The sequence below is a fragment of the Eubalaena glacialis genome, chromosome 1 (assembly GCF_028564815.1).
Source record: "Eubalaena glacialis isolate mEubGla1 chromosome 1, mEubGla1.1.hap2.+ XY, whole genome shotgun sequence".
Taxonomy (NCBI): Eukaryota; Metazoa; Chordata; class Mammalia; order Artiodactyla; family Balaenidae; genus Eubalaena; species Eubalaena glacialis.
Genome location: NC_083716.1, coordinates 79021051 through 79039508, shown reverse-complemented (window position 1 = coordinate 79039508; position 18458 = coordinate 79021051). Strand labels below are relative to the sequence as shown.

The window sequence follows — 18458 nt, the reverse complement described above, 5'->3', positions numbered from 1 at the left end:
CCATCCCCACCCCTGAATAAAAGGGAAAATTCACAAAGCAGTGGTAGGAAACCTGATTGGTCACGACTCTTAACACGAGCTAATTAGAGTGGTAAAGGCAAGATAAAGTCAGAGCACAGCTTCTAATCATGCATCTTATCAGTCAATAACTTCTCAGCCTCTAAAGGTAAGTCAATATCCTCTGAGATGTGACAATCCTCTTGATTACTTTTAATTCCACCAAGAAATCATTGATTCTTAAAAAACAGAGAAGCTCTGACATCTCTGTAATGCATGCCAATTCCAGACAAGTTACTCATTATTACTGAGGGGTTTATTCTGAGCTCCTTACCTGAGATACAAAGGAAAGTATAAAGCAAGGGAAAAACAATTTAGGGTATTATTTTAGAATGGCTAGTTCATCTCAGAAAGACTTAAGAAATATTTCGAATAATAAACAAGTAGTTTTTCTTGAGACCTATAATAAAATTTTCTAAATTTCCTAACTTCTTTCTAATTTCTAGAAAGTTAAAGGAGTCTTACTTGCCATACTAAAGGAGACAGATACATTTATCAGAAGGGACATAAAACAGTGAGAGACTGAACTAGAGAATAATCTCAATCAGTACTTTTTTCCTCTTGATGTAGAGGACAAAGTGCATGCCATGTGTCCTTTTGCATTTCAAGATTAAAAACAAGAGCACATGTAATTTTAAATTATTAAAAGTAATATATTTACACTGTACTTTATATTTTTCCCCCAAACCTTCACAATATCTACTTATCCATGTCAACAGATACACTGCACAGCTTATGAAAGAGAAATCTGACAAACAGTAAGTTAAGGCTCACTAACCCTTCCACAACCTGTGCCCAGGTTATTCCTGAACTCAAGCCAATCCTCTTCCCAGCACAGTGTCCTGCCTCAGGAAATAGATCTGGCTAAAATGGATTAGAGGAGCCCATCTAGTTTTTCAGCACCCTCCTTCCTCTTCCATTAGCTAAAGTCACATCGTGTTTCTAGGGCACATGTGGGTAAGAAAATATGTCCACAATTCTACAAAAGGGAAGAAAGGGCAACAAGAAAGCATCATGTACTCCAAGAAGCAAGGATGTGAATAAGGAAGAGGTAGCATGGAAGGCACGGCTGTCTGTCATATCCATACGCATGCTTAGCTCTGTTGAGTTTTTGTCCCTCCTTTCTCACCACTACCTGAATTCAGAAATGCTGTAGCCTCCCTAGAGGAAAGAAGGCTATTTGCCTATCCTATATCCATTCTCCTTCCTTCCGTAATAAAAGAACCTCTGGTGTTGTGCCCTGCTGAAAACTACATTTCCCAGCTTCCCCTGCAGAAAGAAGTGGCCAATGAGATGTAAGGAGAAATGGCTGGGTGGAGCTTCTGGCAATGCCCTGCTGTCTGACTTTCTTTCTTCTTCTTTTTTATTTTTTTTTTAATGTTGTGTTTTCTCAATCCATCCTACTGGTGATTAGGGTACTTAATACCATGTTATGAGGGCACATTTATCAGTCTGCTTTTCAAATATTACTCTTCTACCTTCTTCCAACCCACTGTTCCTCTTTTGCAATGTCCTATTCAGTTTAAAGAAATCAGAAAAAAATGACAAAACAAATTTAATTTTGTTTAAAAAAGTTTAGTCCCTATGACAACCCATCCTACCTATATGTGACAGGCCCTCCAAGGGGGCCTGCCTGAACAGTAAGAGCTGCCCCTGTGGGCTAATTGTGTCTGACTTTCTTTACTGCCTGGCAGCCTGAGCGACAATAGCTGGAAGAAAGACCCAAAAAATCACAGGAAATTTTCTTTAACACTCTGGAAACACTGAACCAGCAACAACACCTGCCTACCTCCAGACTGTTTATGACAAGAGAAAAAATAGAACCTCAACAGTTTAATCCACCGTAGCTAGGTCTTTTTTCTACCAGGTGAACCAAATCCTAACTGATAGAACTGGCTTTTCTCAGGATCAAAGTCTAGAAAAAGCTCCTGACCAGGACCACGGCCTCAGAAAGTGGGGATGGTTGGACATGTGTCAGACATGGCATTACAGAGACTCTTATGGAGGCAACTGCACTATGGGAATGAGAATGAATGTCCTCTTAGAAAAGCCTGTGTTCAACTGACTGTAAAAGATATGCTGAAGGCTAAAGGGCTGTTAAAGAACTGCTTTTCGACTCTTTGTTGAAGATGTTTTGCAGATTGGGAACCGTGAAGTCTTGTTGGACAAATACGAAGTTGGAAATCAACTACAAATATATCAACTATTGACCTGTTTCAGAGTTATTTGTGGATGAAAAGGTGGATTGGACGCATTTTGTTTCACTTATTGATGACTTTTGTCAATTCTAAACTACTTAGCACTAGTTATGACAAAATTATTACTCTCATGTGAGGAGTGAATAGTTCACTTATTAATTATTTACTGGTTACCTGCCATGAACCTGAGGGTATTTATAACATAAGAAAAGTGGCCCAGGCTTAAAGGGATATGAAAATAAACAAATGAAATGGACAACTATTAAACTTCATTGTAAATTTTTCTCATTTTAAAACTTGTGGTAAAATATACATTACATAAAACTTACCATTTAAGTGTACAGTCAATGGCATGAAGCACAGTCACAATGTTCTCTGTTCATTACCACCATCCATCTCTAAACTGAAACTCTACCCATTCAACACTAACTCCCCATTCTTTCCTTCCCTCAGCCCCTGGCAACCAGCATTCTACATTGTGTCTCCACATGAAATCATACAGTATTTGTCCTTTGATATGCCTGGCTTATTTCATTCAGCATAGTATCTCTGAGGTTCATTCATGTCGTAGCATGTGTCAGAATTCCCTTCCTTCTTAAGACTGAATAATATTCCATTGCATGTATAGACCACATTTGGTTTATCCATTCATGCTTCCATGGACACTTGGGTTGCTTCTACACTTTGGCTATTGTGAATAATGCTGCTATTCTTTTTTTTTTTTTTTTAAATAAAGTTTTTTCAAAAGTCAAGGGATGGCTTTATGATAGAAAGAATGTCAGGGCTAGAAATTATGGGAAAAAGCCGCTCTTAGATGAAAAGCAAGTTTGGGGGCTTGATTTTGAATTGTACATTTCACTGGGTACAATTCTGAAGACGATGGGGCAGGAGATGATTGAGAAATACAGGAAAAAAGGTTCTGAAGAGAAATAACTTTCAAAGATCACATACTCTCTAAATGGAGAAAGTACCTGAAAACTTTATCTCTGAAAGTATCCAAAGTAATTTAGAAGAGCCCAAATTCTTTGATTTGTGTGTACAAGAGATTTGATCTAAACACTAAGTTTAAAGGAGAACACTATAGCTGACCCCAAATGGAAGAGCTAAACAAATATAAAAAGCCGGAGGGATGCTAAAAGTTCCTTCAACCGACAGTATTTAGGAAAAGAATGGGATAGCATTTAAATTGTGCTCTGTTATCATTCCAGCGTTCTCTGATCATAGCTACCTGCTCAACAACAGCGAACTCATTAAACCAACAGGACTATGCTAACCTATCTTTCAATAAACTCTTTATGATTTGCTTCTCAAGTCAGAATACCAGAGTCATAAGAAAGCCATTCACTCTAAGTATCTCTTTTCTGAGAAATCTCTGTTATCTACCGGTCAAAAATGACCTAACAATAAGAATAAAGATTCTCCTACTGTATAGCACAGGGAACTATATTCTATATGCTGTGATGAACCATAATGGAAAAGAATATGAAAAAGAATGTATATATCTGTATAACTGATTCATTTTGCTGTACAGCAGAAATTAACACAACATTGTAAATCAACTATACTTCAATAAAATAAATTTTAAAAAAAGAATAAAGATTCTCCTTAGCAATAATAACAACACATGAGCAAAACCTCCCAACTTATTTTATTAAGCACACATAAACCACGTGAAGGCAATGTTTTATGGCCAGAAAAATGTAACACATATTTTATAACTTTGACAAATGAGAACTTTCTTACTCCCTCTGGCTGTTCTTATGCTTTTAGTCTGGCTAAAGAGGACTTCAACTTTTTTTCCTGGATTTTCCCCAGGCTCCAGGATGTCCTGGATTTTCAAGGAATATCAATGGACAAGTAAATATTTATTGAGCATCTACCACAGGAGCTGACTAAATAGCTGAAGGCACAGATTCCCTAAGGCACTTATATTTCCATGATCTTTAAGTGATGCCTAAACTAGGAGGGTGATACAGATGAAGCCAAAGTAAATATACATATAGAGACTGCCCGTCAGTCTCCTCATGCTGTCAAATTACAGGTACCTTTGCAGCCGCGTGGGGTGAGGCTCCTTGGTCCAGAAGCAGAAGGGCCACTTTCTGATTATCGTAATGGGCAGCTACATGCAGTGGAGTTAGCCCGCTCTGAAAACACGTGCAGAAACAACAACCAGTGTCAAAGCGCCTTAACGTCAGAGGCCTAGATTTAGGAGATGGGATTAGATTGGATACAACACACAGTGTAGTTTACATTTCAGTTTCCACAACACTTGGACCCCAGCTTTCACCTCCTATTTCTGCAGTGATCTTCATCCTCTGAGACTTAAATATGGATTAGTTATAATTTAGGTGGCTGTTGGTGAATGTTAGCAAGTGCTTGTTTTTTGTTATCATGGGAGTGGCCTGTTACAAGTTGGCCGATGACCCCATACCTTCCCAGCAGCATCTGGAGATGCACTTTTCTGTAGCAGGAGACTGGCTACTTCAAGCTTCCCATATTTTGCTGCCACATGAAGGGGAGTAAATCCTTTCTGAAAAGATAAACAGAAAAATAATGAATAATAGAAATGATACAAAGACACTAATCCTGGGACTAGTCAGGTATCTGACAAGGATGAAGTTGGAAAGCTGGATCTGGGGCTTATTCTAGGGCCATTTGGGGATTTCACATTGTGGGAAGAATAGGTTATAGGGTCCAGGCCCAATTTGGATTTGGAGGGCTTGGAAAAATCTAGGACAAGTCTGGACCTCCCATAACCTCCCACATCACCAGAGTGGAGCCTTTCTCTTCCCCTTTCTCTATCGCCACACGTATACACACGTCTGTATGTATGACCCAGTCCTTAGGGGTAGGAGTCAGAGATTCTCACACTTTAGCCACCACAGGTGAACTGAACAATAACACAGGGTTCTATGTCAATAAATAGGTGAGAGTTGGATACTGAGAGTTGAGAATCTCCTTCTTCTTGCTTCCAACTCTTACAAGGATCTGGGTATCAACCGGTCAGTCACCATGCACAGCTAGGGCCCCACGCACAAGGCAGGGATTAGAAGGTCATCAACATATTTGACCCCATGGGACTATAGCCAGTTAGAGGCAGTGGGCAGCTCGTATGGTGGAAGGGCTGGGACACTCAAAACCCCATCACCCATTCCTCTGTTTCACATGTTAAATGAGATCCAGGAACTTGCATGTCTACTGAAGAGCGTGAAGAATCACAGGGGGTGAATTTTGAGAAAGTCATCATTTGTTCAGATAGTTTTCCAAGTATTTGTAATCACTGTAATTATCTTCTGCATTGATTACACATTAATGCTTCTTCTCTGCATCTAAAAAAGGGTGTAACACCAATTTCTAGCTTTCTAAGACATGCCATGGGCCAATTCGTCTTGCTATCACACTTGCTAGTTTACGTAGGATCAAAGAAAAATGAGCTCTAAATTTTGCATTCTGCACTTGAAAAGCAACTGTGTGGTGGGTTATTACTATAAGGCATCAGAGCTGAGATGAAAGAAAAACAAACCTATAAATCAGAAAAGAAAACCACAACAACAAAAAAAGCAGCAACAACAACGAACCAAGAAAAATCCACCTCCTGCTTTGAAAATATTATAAAAGCATTAACCAACTGAGCTTTGATAATGTGGTTTGTATACCTGGCCTCAGCAAGAGAAATCTGTGGCTGTGTTTTTAAAGCACCCTTTAAATCTATCAAATAACTTGCAAGAAATATCTGACTCCAGACATCAATAAGGTTTCATTAGAAGATAATGTACTGAGAAATGTAAGACATACACACACACCAAATCACCCTGCCCCACCCCAGGGCTTTGCTGGCCATGTTAATCCTGGGATCCAAGTATAGCTGCTGTTGTACAGCTTTTGTACCTATTACCATGTAATAGGAAACTGTAAAGAGAATGTTTTTTGGGGGCACAGCAGGAGTCTAAGACTGGCTTTCATACCTTTGTTGTTATAGATAAAGATGCGCCATGATCCAAAAGGAATGCGGCTACGTCCTCATGCCCCTCTCGGGCTGCAAGGTGGAGTGGGGTGTACCCAGAAGTCGTGGCTGCATTTGGAGATGCTCCTTGCTGCAACAGCTGTTGTACTATATCTGCTTTCCCCAATCGGGCAGAAATGTGGAGTGGGGTTTGGTCATCCTATAGGACAAGGTAAAAATGCAGGGCTGATGAGCTGAGAAATCAATGGTGCCACTGTGAAAAATACAGGAAACCTCACTGCTTGGTATCAGAGGCTACATTCAACTCTTTGATTCAATACTAAAAAGAACCTCATTTATCTTTTTCTTTAAGTTTCAGAAAGGTGGGGATGGCAGATCTAAGCACCTTAAATACCCTTTGAGTAACCTATTAGCGTGAGAATTGTGAAAGGCAGTTCTGTCTAGAAATTATCCCCACTCCCTCCTGCTATACTTTATCAATTTTTAAACCTCTGATGACTCCTTTTTGGGGGAGATAAGGGAATGTATCCTGGGAAAACGGAAATACCTGGGAGGGATATTATACCTCCACCAGTTCTCATGTACTCATATGTAATGAATTATTTTATTGGTGCTGCCTTCCCACAGTCAAAAGTGGGAGGAGGGGAGGGGGCAGTATAGGATGGTTGAGGAAGGCTCCCAGCTAAGAGGGCTGATGGGGGCTGACAGCCAGCCCATCCTCTGCTTGCCGAGCTGTCATCCAGGCTGCATCTGCCTGGAGTGGAAGGCACCTTATTACAGTTCACCCAAGGACACAAGGCACTCCTAAGTCCTGAACCCTGAGGGCCTTATCCCCACGTTGGAGGGGTATCTTTTCCTTGTTTGCCCAAAGATGCCCTCTGGAGAGAAATCCCCTACCGGGATGTGAAAAAGTCCAGGTAAATACTTTATGTAGGGCAAGTAGAGAGAAGAGGCTGGAGCACAGGGCACTGCTGTGCAAAGGGAAGTAAGATGACGGTCAAGATCAAAGCAAGAGGGTCTACGCAACTAGTAGGAAGTGTGAGAAGTTAGGGGAGATGCCACAAGGAAGAAGAGAAATACTGAAAATAGAAAGAGATAGTTGCCAAAGAAAAATCTCATACAACTCTGCTACTGCCTCCACCACCGCTAAACATCAACTGCACATGTGCATGCCCCAGGCCCTGTTCCAGGTATTCTACCTGCATTAATTAATTCATCATTACAGCAGTCCTATCTATCACAACTGTCATTATTCCCATTTTCTATATGAGGAAACTAGAGAAGGGAATGTGGCACAGAGATGTTAGTTAACCTGCCCAGTGTTACTCAGGTAGTACACGATGGACAAAGATTCGAACCCAGGCAGTCTGGCTATGGAAGTCAGGCTCTTAACAATGATACATACTATCTCTTTAATGAGATAACTACACATCTTATGGTCAATTTCAGCTTGTGGGTGAAACCATTTCCTAGACGAAATGCTTCATATGTAACAACACTCAAAAATGTGAGGTTTCTTGTAATGCTAGAGTACAGCCTCTCTTAACCAATCTACTTAACTGATTAACCAACATCCTCTAGATCAGGGGTCAGAACAGTAAAATCCAGGGGCCAAATCCAGCTGCCACCTGTGTTTGTAAATAAAGTTTTATTGGAACACAGTCATGTCCATTTGCTGATGTATTAAATTATGCACTCTCTATTGCTGTTTTCACTCTGTAACAACAGAGTTGGGAGATTGTGGACAAAGACTGCATCCTGTGAAGCCTAAAATATTTATGATCAGGCCCTTTACAGAAAAAGTTTGCTGAGCTTTGTTTCTAGGTCCTCTGTAAAATCTACCAGCTGGCACCACGATACACCAGACACTCATGGTTTATAGTCTACTGACTAGAACGTTACCACTACCTTTGTACCCACCTGTGGATTTTATGTTTACAAAGACCTAGTTGTGTTTGTTCCCACACTAGTATGTTTATACTAGTACTTTTCTAGTTTGTACTATATTTACACTAATTATAATAATTACATAATATGTTAACAGGTAAAATATGAGTACGAAAGGAAAGGCTTTAAGAACACTAAGTTAAAAGCCTTGGAGAGCCTTGGTAGAAGTTGATAAAAACCAACTATGGTCAAACTACATATGGGTAGGAGAGCTGAATAGACTGGGGGAAAATTATAAAAGTTGAGAAATATCCTGTACTCAAACTGCTTTGCAAATGCCTCAGTTTTCTCTCCATTTAACCCTAAACTAGAAACTACAAAGTATGTAATTAAATGACAAATAAATGTACATTTGTATATTGAAGGGCTAAAATTAAATGGTTGAGGTATTTACATATCTATTTACGATTCTTGACCTAAACTGCCATTTAAAAAAAAAAATTGGTAAATAAATTATAGTTTATTCATGCACTGAAAAAAAATCATTAAAAAAAAGCTAAACATCTATACATAAACAAACAAGAAATTTTAAACTGTCATTTTGATAACCAGACCAACTACCATCAAGATAGTGACAGATAGTGAGTTTCTTCTGGAGGGTAAATGCCAGGCAGAGAATGATGCATTCCAACTCAGCCCCTGGACTTCCCCAGCTGTCCAGTGGTTAAGGCTCCACCTTCCAATGCAGGGAGCGTGGGTTCGACCCTGGTCTGGGAACTAAGATCCCACATGCCGCGAGGTGCAGCCAAAAACAAACAAACAAACAAACTCATCCCTGATGTCTTTCTATATTCTATGTCCCATGAACAACTCTGACCAAGTCTCAGGGTTTATGGTTTCACAACTTGCAGAGAAAAAGTTCAAACTCCCTTTTTCCTTTTGTGGCTCTGACAGCTGACATCTAGGTCAACCAAAAGAACTCAATTATGCTTCCAAACTGTGCTTGTTTTAGAAGCTTTGTGCATGAGCCCTTCTCCATAGAGTGCAAACAACTCTGGGCCAATTCTAGGTTTGTTTCCTAAGCCATTAGGGACGAGCAATGTGCCAAGGACACAGAGTTCTTTCGGGCACAAAGTTCTTGTTCTATTTCATTTTGTTAAATAATTGAGTAGATACACATGCAGGGAAGGGATGTTTTCAATATCCCTTGGGTAGAGACTTTTGTCACTAGTGGTGGTTCATTACTTTAAAAGAGTGATCCTCGAAGAAAGCATGCCTATGTTTAAAGGTTTTATTAAAATCATTTCTTCTCTCGGCAGCAAACACTTCCACGCTCGGCACATACCTTAGCTTTAGCTTCTACCTGAGCGCCGTCTTGCACCAGATACCGCACGACTTCGGCCTGGCCGGACCGAGCTGCCATGTGCAGCGCTGTTTCTCCTCTCTGGGGAACAGGAGCCAAGGTAACTTAATGGCAGCTCTAAAGAAGACTGGCCTATTTTCTTTGCATAAAGTTGATGATGGAGGGTTTTTTTTTAAAAATAAAAAGTAGTTCCAAGCACTTCCTTACTGAAAATAGGAAAGATAGGAAATGAAATACACAAGAATTTCCCAGGAACCTGGTCCATGATGGAAGACATCAGTGTAAGCCCAGAGAGCACGGCAGGATCAGAAGCCATGCTCAATAATCTACAACGTAGCCTCACTGGGGGTTCAAAGGCAAATGCTATGGAGCCAAGCAGGAGGGTAGGTGAGTGAAGAGGGCAGATGGGGAGTGCGCCTGGAGACAGGCCAGGCCTTATCCTGGCCGAGGGAAGCGCTGCTAGCTGGCGTCAGCAGGCTACTTCAGTAACTCTTTGGGATGCCAGCTGTATCATGCCATACCTTCCTATTTTTCAAAAACAGCGGCAGTCTGGATATTTGTGTATATTTCTTGAATGTTGGTCAAAAAATGAGAGTTCAAAACAAAAGAAAACCAAAAATGCTGCACAGGCAACACAAAACACACCCAAGGGCCAGACTTGGCTTGCCCTTGGTTTGCATTTCCTGCTTTATCTCAACAGGTCATTAACCTTTTGGGCATTATCCCAAGGGGTTATTTTCTTTGCCACTGGACTTCCCCCGCCTCTGCTGCTTTTCACCAAATGGACTTTAATTCAGATGATCTCTTCGTTTATTTAATAATAAAAAAAAGGAAAACAACATAGAAAACACATATGGATCGACATGTAAAAAGTAATAAAAATCAAATATATTCTCCCCTACACAAGTGATGCCCACCTTTATTTTTTTATTATTATTATTATTTTTAAAATTATATATATATTTATTTATTTATGGCTACATTAGGTCTTCGTTGCTGCACGTGGGCTTTCTCTAGTTGCGGCGAGCAGGGGCTACTCTTCGTTGTGGTGCACGGGCTTCTCATTGTGGTGGCTTGTCTTGTTGCAGAGCACGGTCTCTAGCTGCACGGGCTTCAGTAGTTGTGGCACGTGGGCTTCAGTAGTTGTGGCTCGCGGGCTCTAGAGAGCAGGCTCAGTAGTTGCGGCGCACGGGCTTCGTTGCTCCGTGGCATGTGGGGTCTTCCCGGACCAGGGCTCGAACCCACGTCCCCTGCATTGGCAGGTGGATTCTTAACCACTGCGCCACCAGGGAAGTCCCGATGCCCACCTTTAAATTACTTTTTATAGATATTGCTTTGCTTTATAGGGCATCCACCTCCATGGAAGGATATGCAGAGATACAGTTCACACGAAACTTGTTGCTGTGTTTCCTGGAAAGGTGCTGAGGATGTAGGTGACCATGTTACCCAGTGTTCCCTTTGTAAAGGAAAACCTTCTCTCTTGGCGTTAGGACCAGGAAAGACTGCATTTCAGCTGAGAGCTGGTCTGACGTGGATGTGCTGACTCAAGCTGCTGGAAGACATAGAGCCTTTGGGGGCCTACCCTCAGGGTGAGGACGCAGGACCTTATGGTTTGCCCTTTCTGTGCCAGAATGTTCCTCGTTTTATTTTTACTTCTTTGGTGCTCATGAGCCCAACTAGTGTTCTTATGCTTGTGGTCTGGGGTGCTAAGATTGTTATGCTGCTAAACTTAAAATTCTGTAAAACAATGTCAAAGGCCACATGCAGATCGAGGGTGATAAGTCACTCCTCTGACATTTACTATGAAGTGAGTCTCATGGTTCTGCAGAGCAATGCTTAGTGTGGGAAAACAACAACATCCAATAATGAACTGAGTTCCATGGGTTTGCGATAACATTGTCGAGCACGCTGAAGAGAAATTACTTTGAAGTTACTTGAAATCACAATAAGGAGAGTGTTGGAACCACCTTCTCAACATGCAACACTTATTTTTTAAAAAAATTGTATGCAAGTATAGTTGATTTACAATGTTGTGTTAATTTCTGCTATATAGCAAAGTGACTCAGTTATACATATATATATTCATTTTCATATTCTTTTCCATTACGGTTTATCACAGGATATTGAATATAGTTCCCTGTGCTACACAGTAAGACCTTGTTGTTTAGCCATCCTCTATATACTAGTTTGCATCTGCTAATCCCAAACTCCCAATCCATTCCTCTCCCAACCCCTGCCCCTTGGCAACCACAAGTCTGTTCTCTACATCTGTGAGTCTGTTTCTGTTTTGTAGATAAGTTCATTTGTGTCACATTTTAGATTCCACATATAAGCGATATCATACGCATTTTTCTTTCTCTTTCTGACTTACTTTGCTTAGTATGATAACCTCTAGGTCCATCATGCATGCAACATAATGCTTCTGTTGAAAAAAAAAACTCTCCCCATCCACAAAACTTTATTTTTTAAAGCATAATATTCAGTAGTAATATACACAGTCCCTAAGTCTTAGCAATTTGTGACCAGCTAGTGATCGAATGGATCTTGCCTTTGAAATAAAGGAAACCACAGGTATTTTCAAAATTCTGTCCTTTTAAGTACTCAAGTTAAATGGGAATTAATTTACCTATAACAAAAATAAGTAGATTGAGAGCAATCGTTTCCAGTTTCATAAATACTCACAATTAGACCTACTTTGTTCAAAGGATACTTACCACGTTGGTGGTATTTGGTGAGGCTCCATGATGCATTAGTTGTGACACGATATTTACATGCCCCATGAAGGCAGCAACATGGATTGGGGTAAGGCCCGACTGGGGGAAAAGAGGGAAATGTCAGTTTGTTGGCTTATTTTAAAAAGGGTTTGTCTGCCTGCCTGCCTACCTGCCATCCATCCATCCAGGCTAAGATAACCAATTTATTGATCAGATCAGAAAACATCAAGACATCACCATTACGTCATAGATTCTATAAGGCAAATGTATCAATATTCAGCATTTCTCTAAAGCACGTTCCGTGATTATGAAAGGCCTATGTCATAACCATTAAAGAAGAAAGATTCATTTCACACATTTTATATAGTTCTATAAAAAATATTTAGAGAAATACCTTGAAGGTTTTTTCCCTCTGCTACTAAGTCTTCCTTATCCATATGACTGTGTGTGTGTGTGTGTGTGTGTGTGTGTGTGTGTGTGTGTCTGTGTGTGGAGGGGGGACACTTGTGTGATTACATACACAACAGCAAAAAGTCAACTTTTATTTCAGATCCTATTCTGGCCTTTTAATAAGGACTCCCATGCTCTCAGAATCACTGATTATATTACACGTGAAAGAGCAGGGTGGGAACACAAAGCCATCCCTCTAAGAAATGAGCAGATCAGCATTAACTGTCCCAATCATTTAAATTTTTATCTTTCTGCATATTATAAATTAAGGTGATATAATTAAGGCAAATAGAACAATGGTCACTAGACTAGACCTTAACTTTCATGTGTGCTTCAAAGTCCTCTTCACACACCACCCCCCCCAACCACTGGTGCTTCTTGCATAAAATGATTTCATTTTCAATTTTTCAGAATTTAATCCCACTTATACCATGAACATCATAATTTGGAAAAAAATAATATGGCTAGAAAAAGCTGAGAGAGAAGGAGACAACTAATTTCAACAGAAATTTGAGTAATGTCGAAAAATATGTTAAAGGAATTCTATACAATGAAAGTAAGATAGAAGACAGAAGAGGTAGAATTTTGGTTGCCCAGACTTCAAATAGTGGGAACTGAGGAAAACACGGGGAAGGAGAATTTTGTTATAATTTGGCACCTTTTCCCATCAGCAGGGGGAGTTGTTAGGACATGGTCTGCACCGCCTTTCCGAGGGAGTACAGGGCTGGCAGTGGAAGCTTCTCATCACAGGCTGGCATCTCTGGACACTTATTCAGACGCCAGTGAAAAATCTTTTATTTCAGAGCCCGCTTTGATCTTTAAAAAGGGCTGCCGCGCACTGAGAATAAACTTACTATTTTATAATGAAAATAACTGGGTGCCTACCATGAAGCCAGAAGACTCAGAAAAGAGCGAATCGGTATTAATATTTTCTATCATTTAGTATTTCGAAGTTGTAAGTGTTAGAAATCAAGGCAAATACTTCATTTGCAGATGAGAAACTGAGGCAAAGCAACAATGACTGGACTAGACCTTAGTGTTTACGTTAGCTTCAAATCCTAGAGTCTTCATGGCTGCATTCAACAAAACTTTACTGAATGATCTACTATGGCATGCACTGTGTTGCGGGTATATTAAGACCAGCAAGACTCTGGCCTGCCTTGGTGGAGCCTGCAGTTTTGGGGCAGGGTAGAGGGGAGTGGCTCGGTCATAAGTAAGCCAGCTGGACAAGACCTTTGACGGAAATATGCACAGGATGTGGCGATGGTCCCAAGGAGGAGCTCCTGGCCCAGGCCAAGGGTTAGGGGAGGATTCCTGGAGAAGGCAGCCCCAGATCTGGTCCTGAAAGACATGCAGGACTAGCCTGGAAAGGGAGGGGTGTGACGCATGGAGGGTGTAGCGATATGGAGTGAACAAAAGGGAGTGCAGCCTAGGGAAGTGGATGCCAGGCTTGGTTTGCGTGTTGCAGGCTCAGCCCTGATCCCAATAAATCGCTTCTCTGAGTGCTATGTCAGTTTGTATGAAAGAAACCGAGAGCTACCCTTTAACTAACTTCAGCAACTCTGTGTTTCATTAATTCTGAGTTTTTCCTGAGAGCAATCCTCACTTCATCGGTATGCAGAGGTTATGTTGTGCAGGGGTTCTCAACCGTGGCACACGTGACATTTTGAGCCAGATAATTCTTTGTTGTTGGAGGCTGGGCTGTACACTGTAGAATGTTTAGTAGCATCTCTGGCCTCTGTCCACTAGATGCCAGTAGCACCATCCAGTTGTGACAACTAGAAATACTTCCAGACATGGCCAAATGCCTCGTGGCGGGCAAAACCACCCCTAAGCACTGCATTACAGGATCTGAGAAGCAGTGCGTGAATGGATTTCATGTAAATTACACTTGGAGCGGTGGCATCCCCCCGTCCCCCCGCCCGCCTTGAGCACGACACATGTGCTTGGGTTATGCTTCTCGTCATGGTGATGTATTTGCACTCTCCTCCCACTCTTGTCTGCTCTCCTAAGGAATGGTAGCCCCTTGGGTGAAGGGTTCAGAAAGTAGTATGACAACCACACACAGCAAAACTAGCTGGTCGTCAGGGAGGGCACTGGGCCTCTGCCTGCTGAGGCTGTACATGGGGAACCCCAGAAATCCTCCTCTTCTCACCTCGGTTACAGCTTGGATGGATGCACCATGTTTCAGAAGGAGTTCCATTACTTTAATTCGATTCTTCTTGCAGGCAATATGGAGAGGGGTAAAGCCATTCTGCAAGGGAAAAAGACACAGACCTACTGGATTACGTTCCGTTGAGATCTACTTCCACTGCGTATGGTAAAATATTTTTGCAAAAGTGACGTTGTGTAAAGATTTGGAAATGAGCGGCAACAACGAGGGGTTAAACCGAATACAGATTCTTTTCTGGAAGCACAGGTAGTCTACCTGCTCCCAGGAACCCAAGGTGCCCTGCTAATCACGAACAGGAAGCAAATTTTTGTCATAATCTCCTGGTAGTTAAGGCAAAATGGTCATGCGTCTTCTTAGACTACTTTATTCTGGAATTTATTTTCCAAATATGTCCCTCCTCTACCTCATTTCAAACACAGACTAAAAACACCTCGGCCAAAATGTGTCCTCACAGCCAAAACTTCACCACTGCCCATTGTGACTTCTCTGCTGCATTTAAAAACTTCAAGACCTGTTCTGAAATGTTTTTATTTCTTCCAAGTTTTAAGATTCAAGTAGGTGCTTACTCCAAGGAAGCAGAAAGTTAAACAACCCAACATTAGTTGGATCATTTGGTGTAATATTTAATCTAATAAAAGAACCTGCTTTGTAAACAAATTACTTACCAAACTGTACTGCCCACTAAGTGAGAGAGACCATGGAGCATATTTTTGTCGCCACAGAGAACTACAGAATATCAGGGCCCACCACGCAAGCTTAGGTCAAAGTCACCGCGAGTGCTTCTATGGAGGTTTTGAGACCATTTACCAGGCCGTAGTCCATCCGGGGGTGACTGCCTACAACCTCCAGAGCCTCCTAATGTTGTGAAATCTTCAGTCAGAGGAAAATGAGGATGAGAGCCCACACCCTGTTGTAAGGCTTTTTTTCTTGTGTGGAAAAGTAAGTCATGACTGCTCATTTCTTTTCCTCCCTTCTCAGAATTCAAAGATATGTTTGATATCTTGGGCCAGTCAACAGCTCTTAAAATGCTGCTCCAGGAAAAGCATTTAGAATTACGATGGTGATGGAGCTGCCTGGGGTCTGGAGGGCTCCTCTCTGCCCATCCTTTCCTGCCCACTCCAAATCTCAGGGCCCACAGAGTGCCAGAGGTGACCATATGAGCCGCAAGGGAGCAGAGACCCTTCCTAAAATGGTTGATCAGATGACAGCCTTTACCGCAAAATTGCTAGTAAACGCACACGTTTTCCCTAGCACTTGGTGACATATTTTTTTCCTAAACATGAGTGCTTCTTCTGAACTAAATTTAAACAGCTTACTAACTTGGGACCATTTATTTTTCTAAAGACAACAAACACCATCTCCTTGTGAAAACCAAACTAGATAGCAAAGCTCAAGGTTAAAGCAGCATGTCATTCTAGGAGTTAAGACTACAAACTAGACCAAATTTTTGATTCGCATCTTGAGGAAACAATGACAGGTGATATTTCATTACCTTACATGTTTAACATCCTCACATCGAATTTCTGCTCACAAATTCCTAGACCTTTCATGTTTAAGATGAAGTTTTCTGATTCTTCTGCCTCGTATTTTTAGATCTCACAAAAAACTTTTAATTCACAGTTATCACTTTACCTACCAGAAGATAAGTTGACCAGCTCAGTCCTTTTGTACTTGTACGGTCTTTGGGTGTATTTATGTAAGAGAATCACGAGTGTGACCATAAAGAAGTTAATGATTTAGCCTCACCAGTCTTGCTTATGTTGGAAATAGAAGGGTTTACAGATTTTCCAGAAGGCCATTTGAAGGTTGACAAGAAGTACACTTTACTTAACTAGACCTTCCATTTTCACCTCCTGAAAAGGAATCCCTTTACATGCAGGGGTAGCGTGTGGTCAGCAAGACAACACAGGCTGGACCTGTGAGCTAAGCTACTCACCAGGGCTTTGGCGTTGGGGTTAGCTTTCTTGTCCAAAAGAACCTTGGCGACTTTGTAATGGCCACAGTGGGCAGCCACGTGCAGGGCAGTCAGGTAGTCATTGGTGACGTCGTCCACAGGCACGTTATGCTGGAGGAGAAGTTGGACGCAGTTTAAATGATCCCCCTGTGTAGCCATGTGCAGTGGAGACAATCCATTCTGGAACACAGAAGACAAGCAGAGTTTATTGTATTACCTTTACAAATGTGAATGTGCCCAACACAAAATACAGTGCAAATGTGAACAGATGAAAACCTTAGATTTGCACACGGAAATACCTTCTCTTTTTAAAAGGTTTTGTGGCAACTGTTTTGAACTGCAGCTACTTTCCAAACTAGTCTTCCTACTTCTTATACCAATCAAAAATAAATTTTCAACGATAATTTCTTTTTCTGATTTAAAAAATAGTGTGAATTGCACTAAGGTCCACTATTGATTGCATTTCCAGTGAATTTGAATTCTTAATATTTAAGACTGAAAATTGGAAATCAACTATACTTCAATAAAAAAAGTACTGATAACAACAAAAGACTGAAAAGGATAAAATAAAGGCAGAAACAGAATGGTATTCACTAGACTGGTTTTTATTTTGTGCTCCTGTGTTATTAATGCTTGATATTGAATATTATATTGATCAATTTTTAGAAAAAAGATCTGAATACAACACATTTCATCTCACATCAATGTAGAAAGGAAAACTTTGCCCTTTTCCATCAGTCTGGTGCCCCCATGTGTCTATGGCGAGGAAAGGCAAGATTGTGACGAACTCATTAACTAATTAATGCTTGCCTCAGTTTAAATCAATTGGGTTCAATGACAGGTCATCATATGCAATACGGATAAGTAAAAAATTCATTTAGAGAGCTGAGAGAAGGCATGAGTGGGGTCAAAGGTAACTAAAACCGTTAAAAAGATTGGAGTGACATTTAGCATTCAACACATGTTTTCTGATGAAGGCAAAAACAAGGTATTAAGATATCAGTCTTTCCAGGCACGCTTCCTTTAAATATGGAGACAAAGTGTTGGAGCCTGGGAAGTTCCTAGAGAATCCAGTTATCAAGAGAGGCTCTAGTAATTACTGTAACCTAGTTTAACCTACGTGGGAGGGAAAAGTGACGGTAAATTCAGTTTCCAAAAAAAATCATCATCACTGAACTTTGAAAATAATGATATACTAAATATGCACCAATGAACTAGGTATTTCTGAATCCTCCGGGCCAAGTTAAATTCCCCTAATTTATCTGAATGACATAAAACAAGAGTTCAAGGGGGAAAAAAAGCAAGCCTTCCTTTGGCCACTCTCATGGCATCATTCACTCACCATGTCATGTATTTCAGCTATTTTTGTCTCTTGAAAGCAGGAGGCTCATGGGTTATAATTTCCCCATATTGCCCAGCAGAGAGCCTTGTATATATAGAAAGAGCTCCATAAATAATTATGTAAATTTAAAGCCTTCACACACTGCCAGTCAAGCAGAATATTTCTGCCTAAAAAATTCCACTCCAACATTTTGAACCAAAGTAGAAACTAAGGTGCAACAAAGGAGGGGAACATTTCTCATTTGAGATACTGCCACCCACAAGCATATGCACTTGTTTATTTCCTGCCAAAACATTCCTCCGCTTTATGTTTTGATACAGTCTTAGAGGAAAACACGACGTAAACAAAGAAACAAA

General features: G+C 40.8%; 1 protein-coding gene across 9 annotated transcripts in view; it reads right to left on the bottom strand.

The window, feature by feature from the left end:
* ANK3 (ankyrin 3) overlaps positions 1-18458 on the bottom strand; it is a 685538-nt gene that overhangs the window by 146101 nt on the left and 520979 nt on the right. For all 9 annotated transcript variants that reach the window (XM_061181623.1, XM_061181653.1, XM_061181663.1 and 6 more), the window contains exons 11-17: positions 16743-16940; positions 14789-14887; positions 12184-12282; positions 9452-9550; positions 6221-6418; positions 4687-4785; positions 4301-4399 (exon numbers count right to left, since the gene is read on the bottom strand). In XM_061181623.1, coding sequence (XP_061037606.1) covers positions 4301-4399; positions 4687-4785; positions 6221-6418; positions 9452-9550; positions 12184-12282; positions 14789-14887; positions 16743-16940 — 891 coding nt within the window. The remainder of the gene's footprint in view (positions 1-4300; positions 4400-4686; positions 4786-6220; positions 6419-9451; positions 9551-12183; positions 12283-14788; positions 14888-16742; positions 16941-18458) is intronic.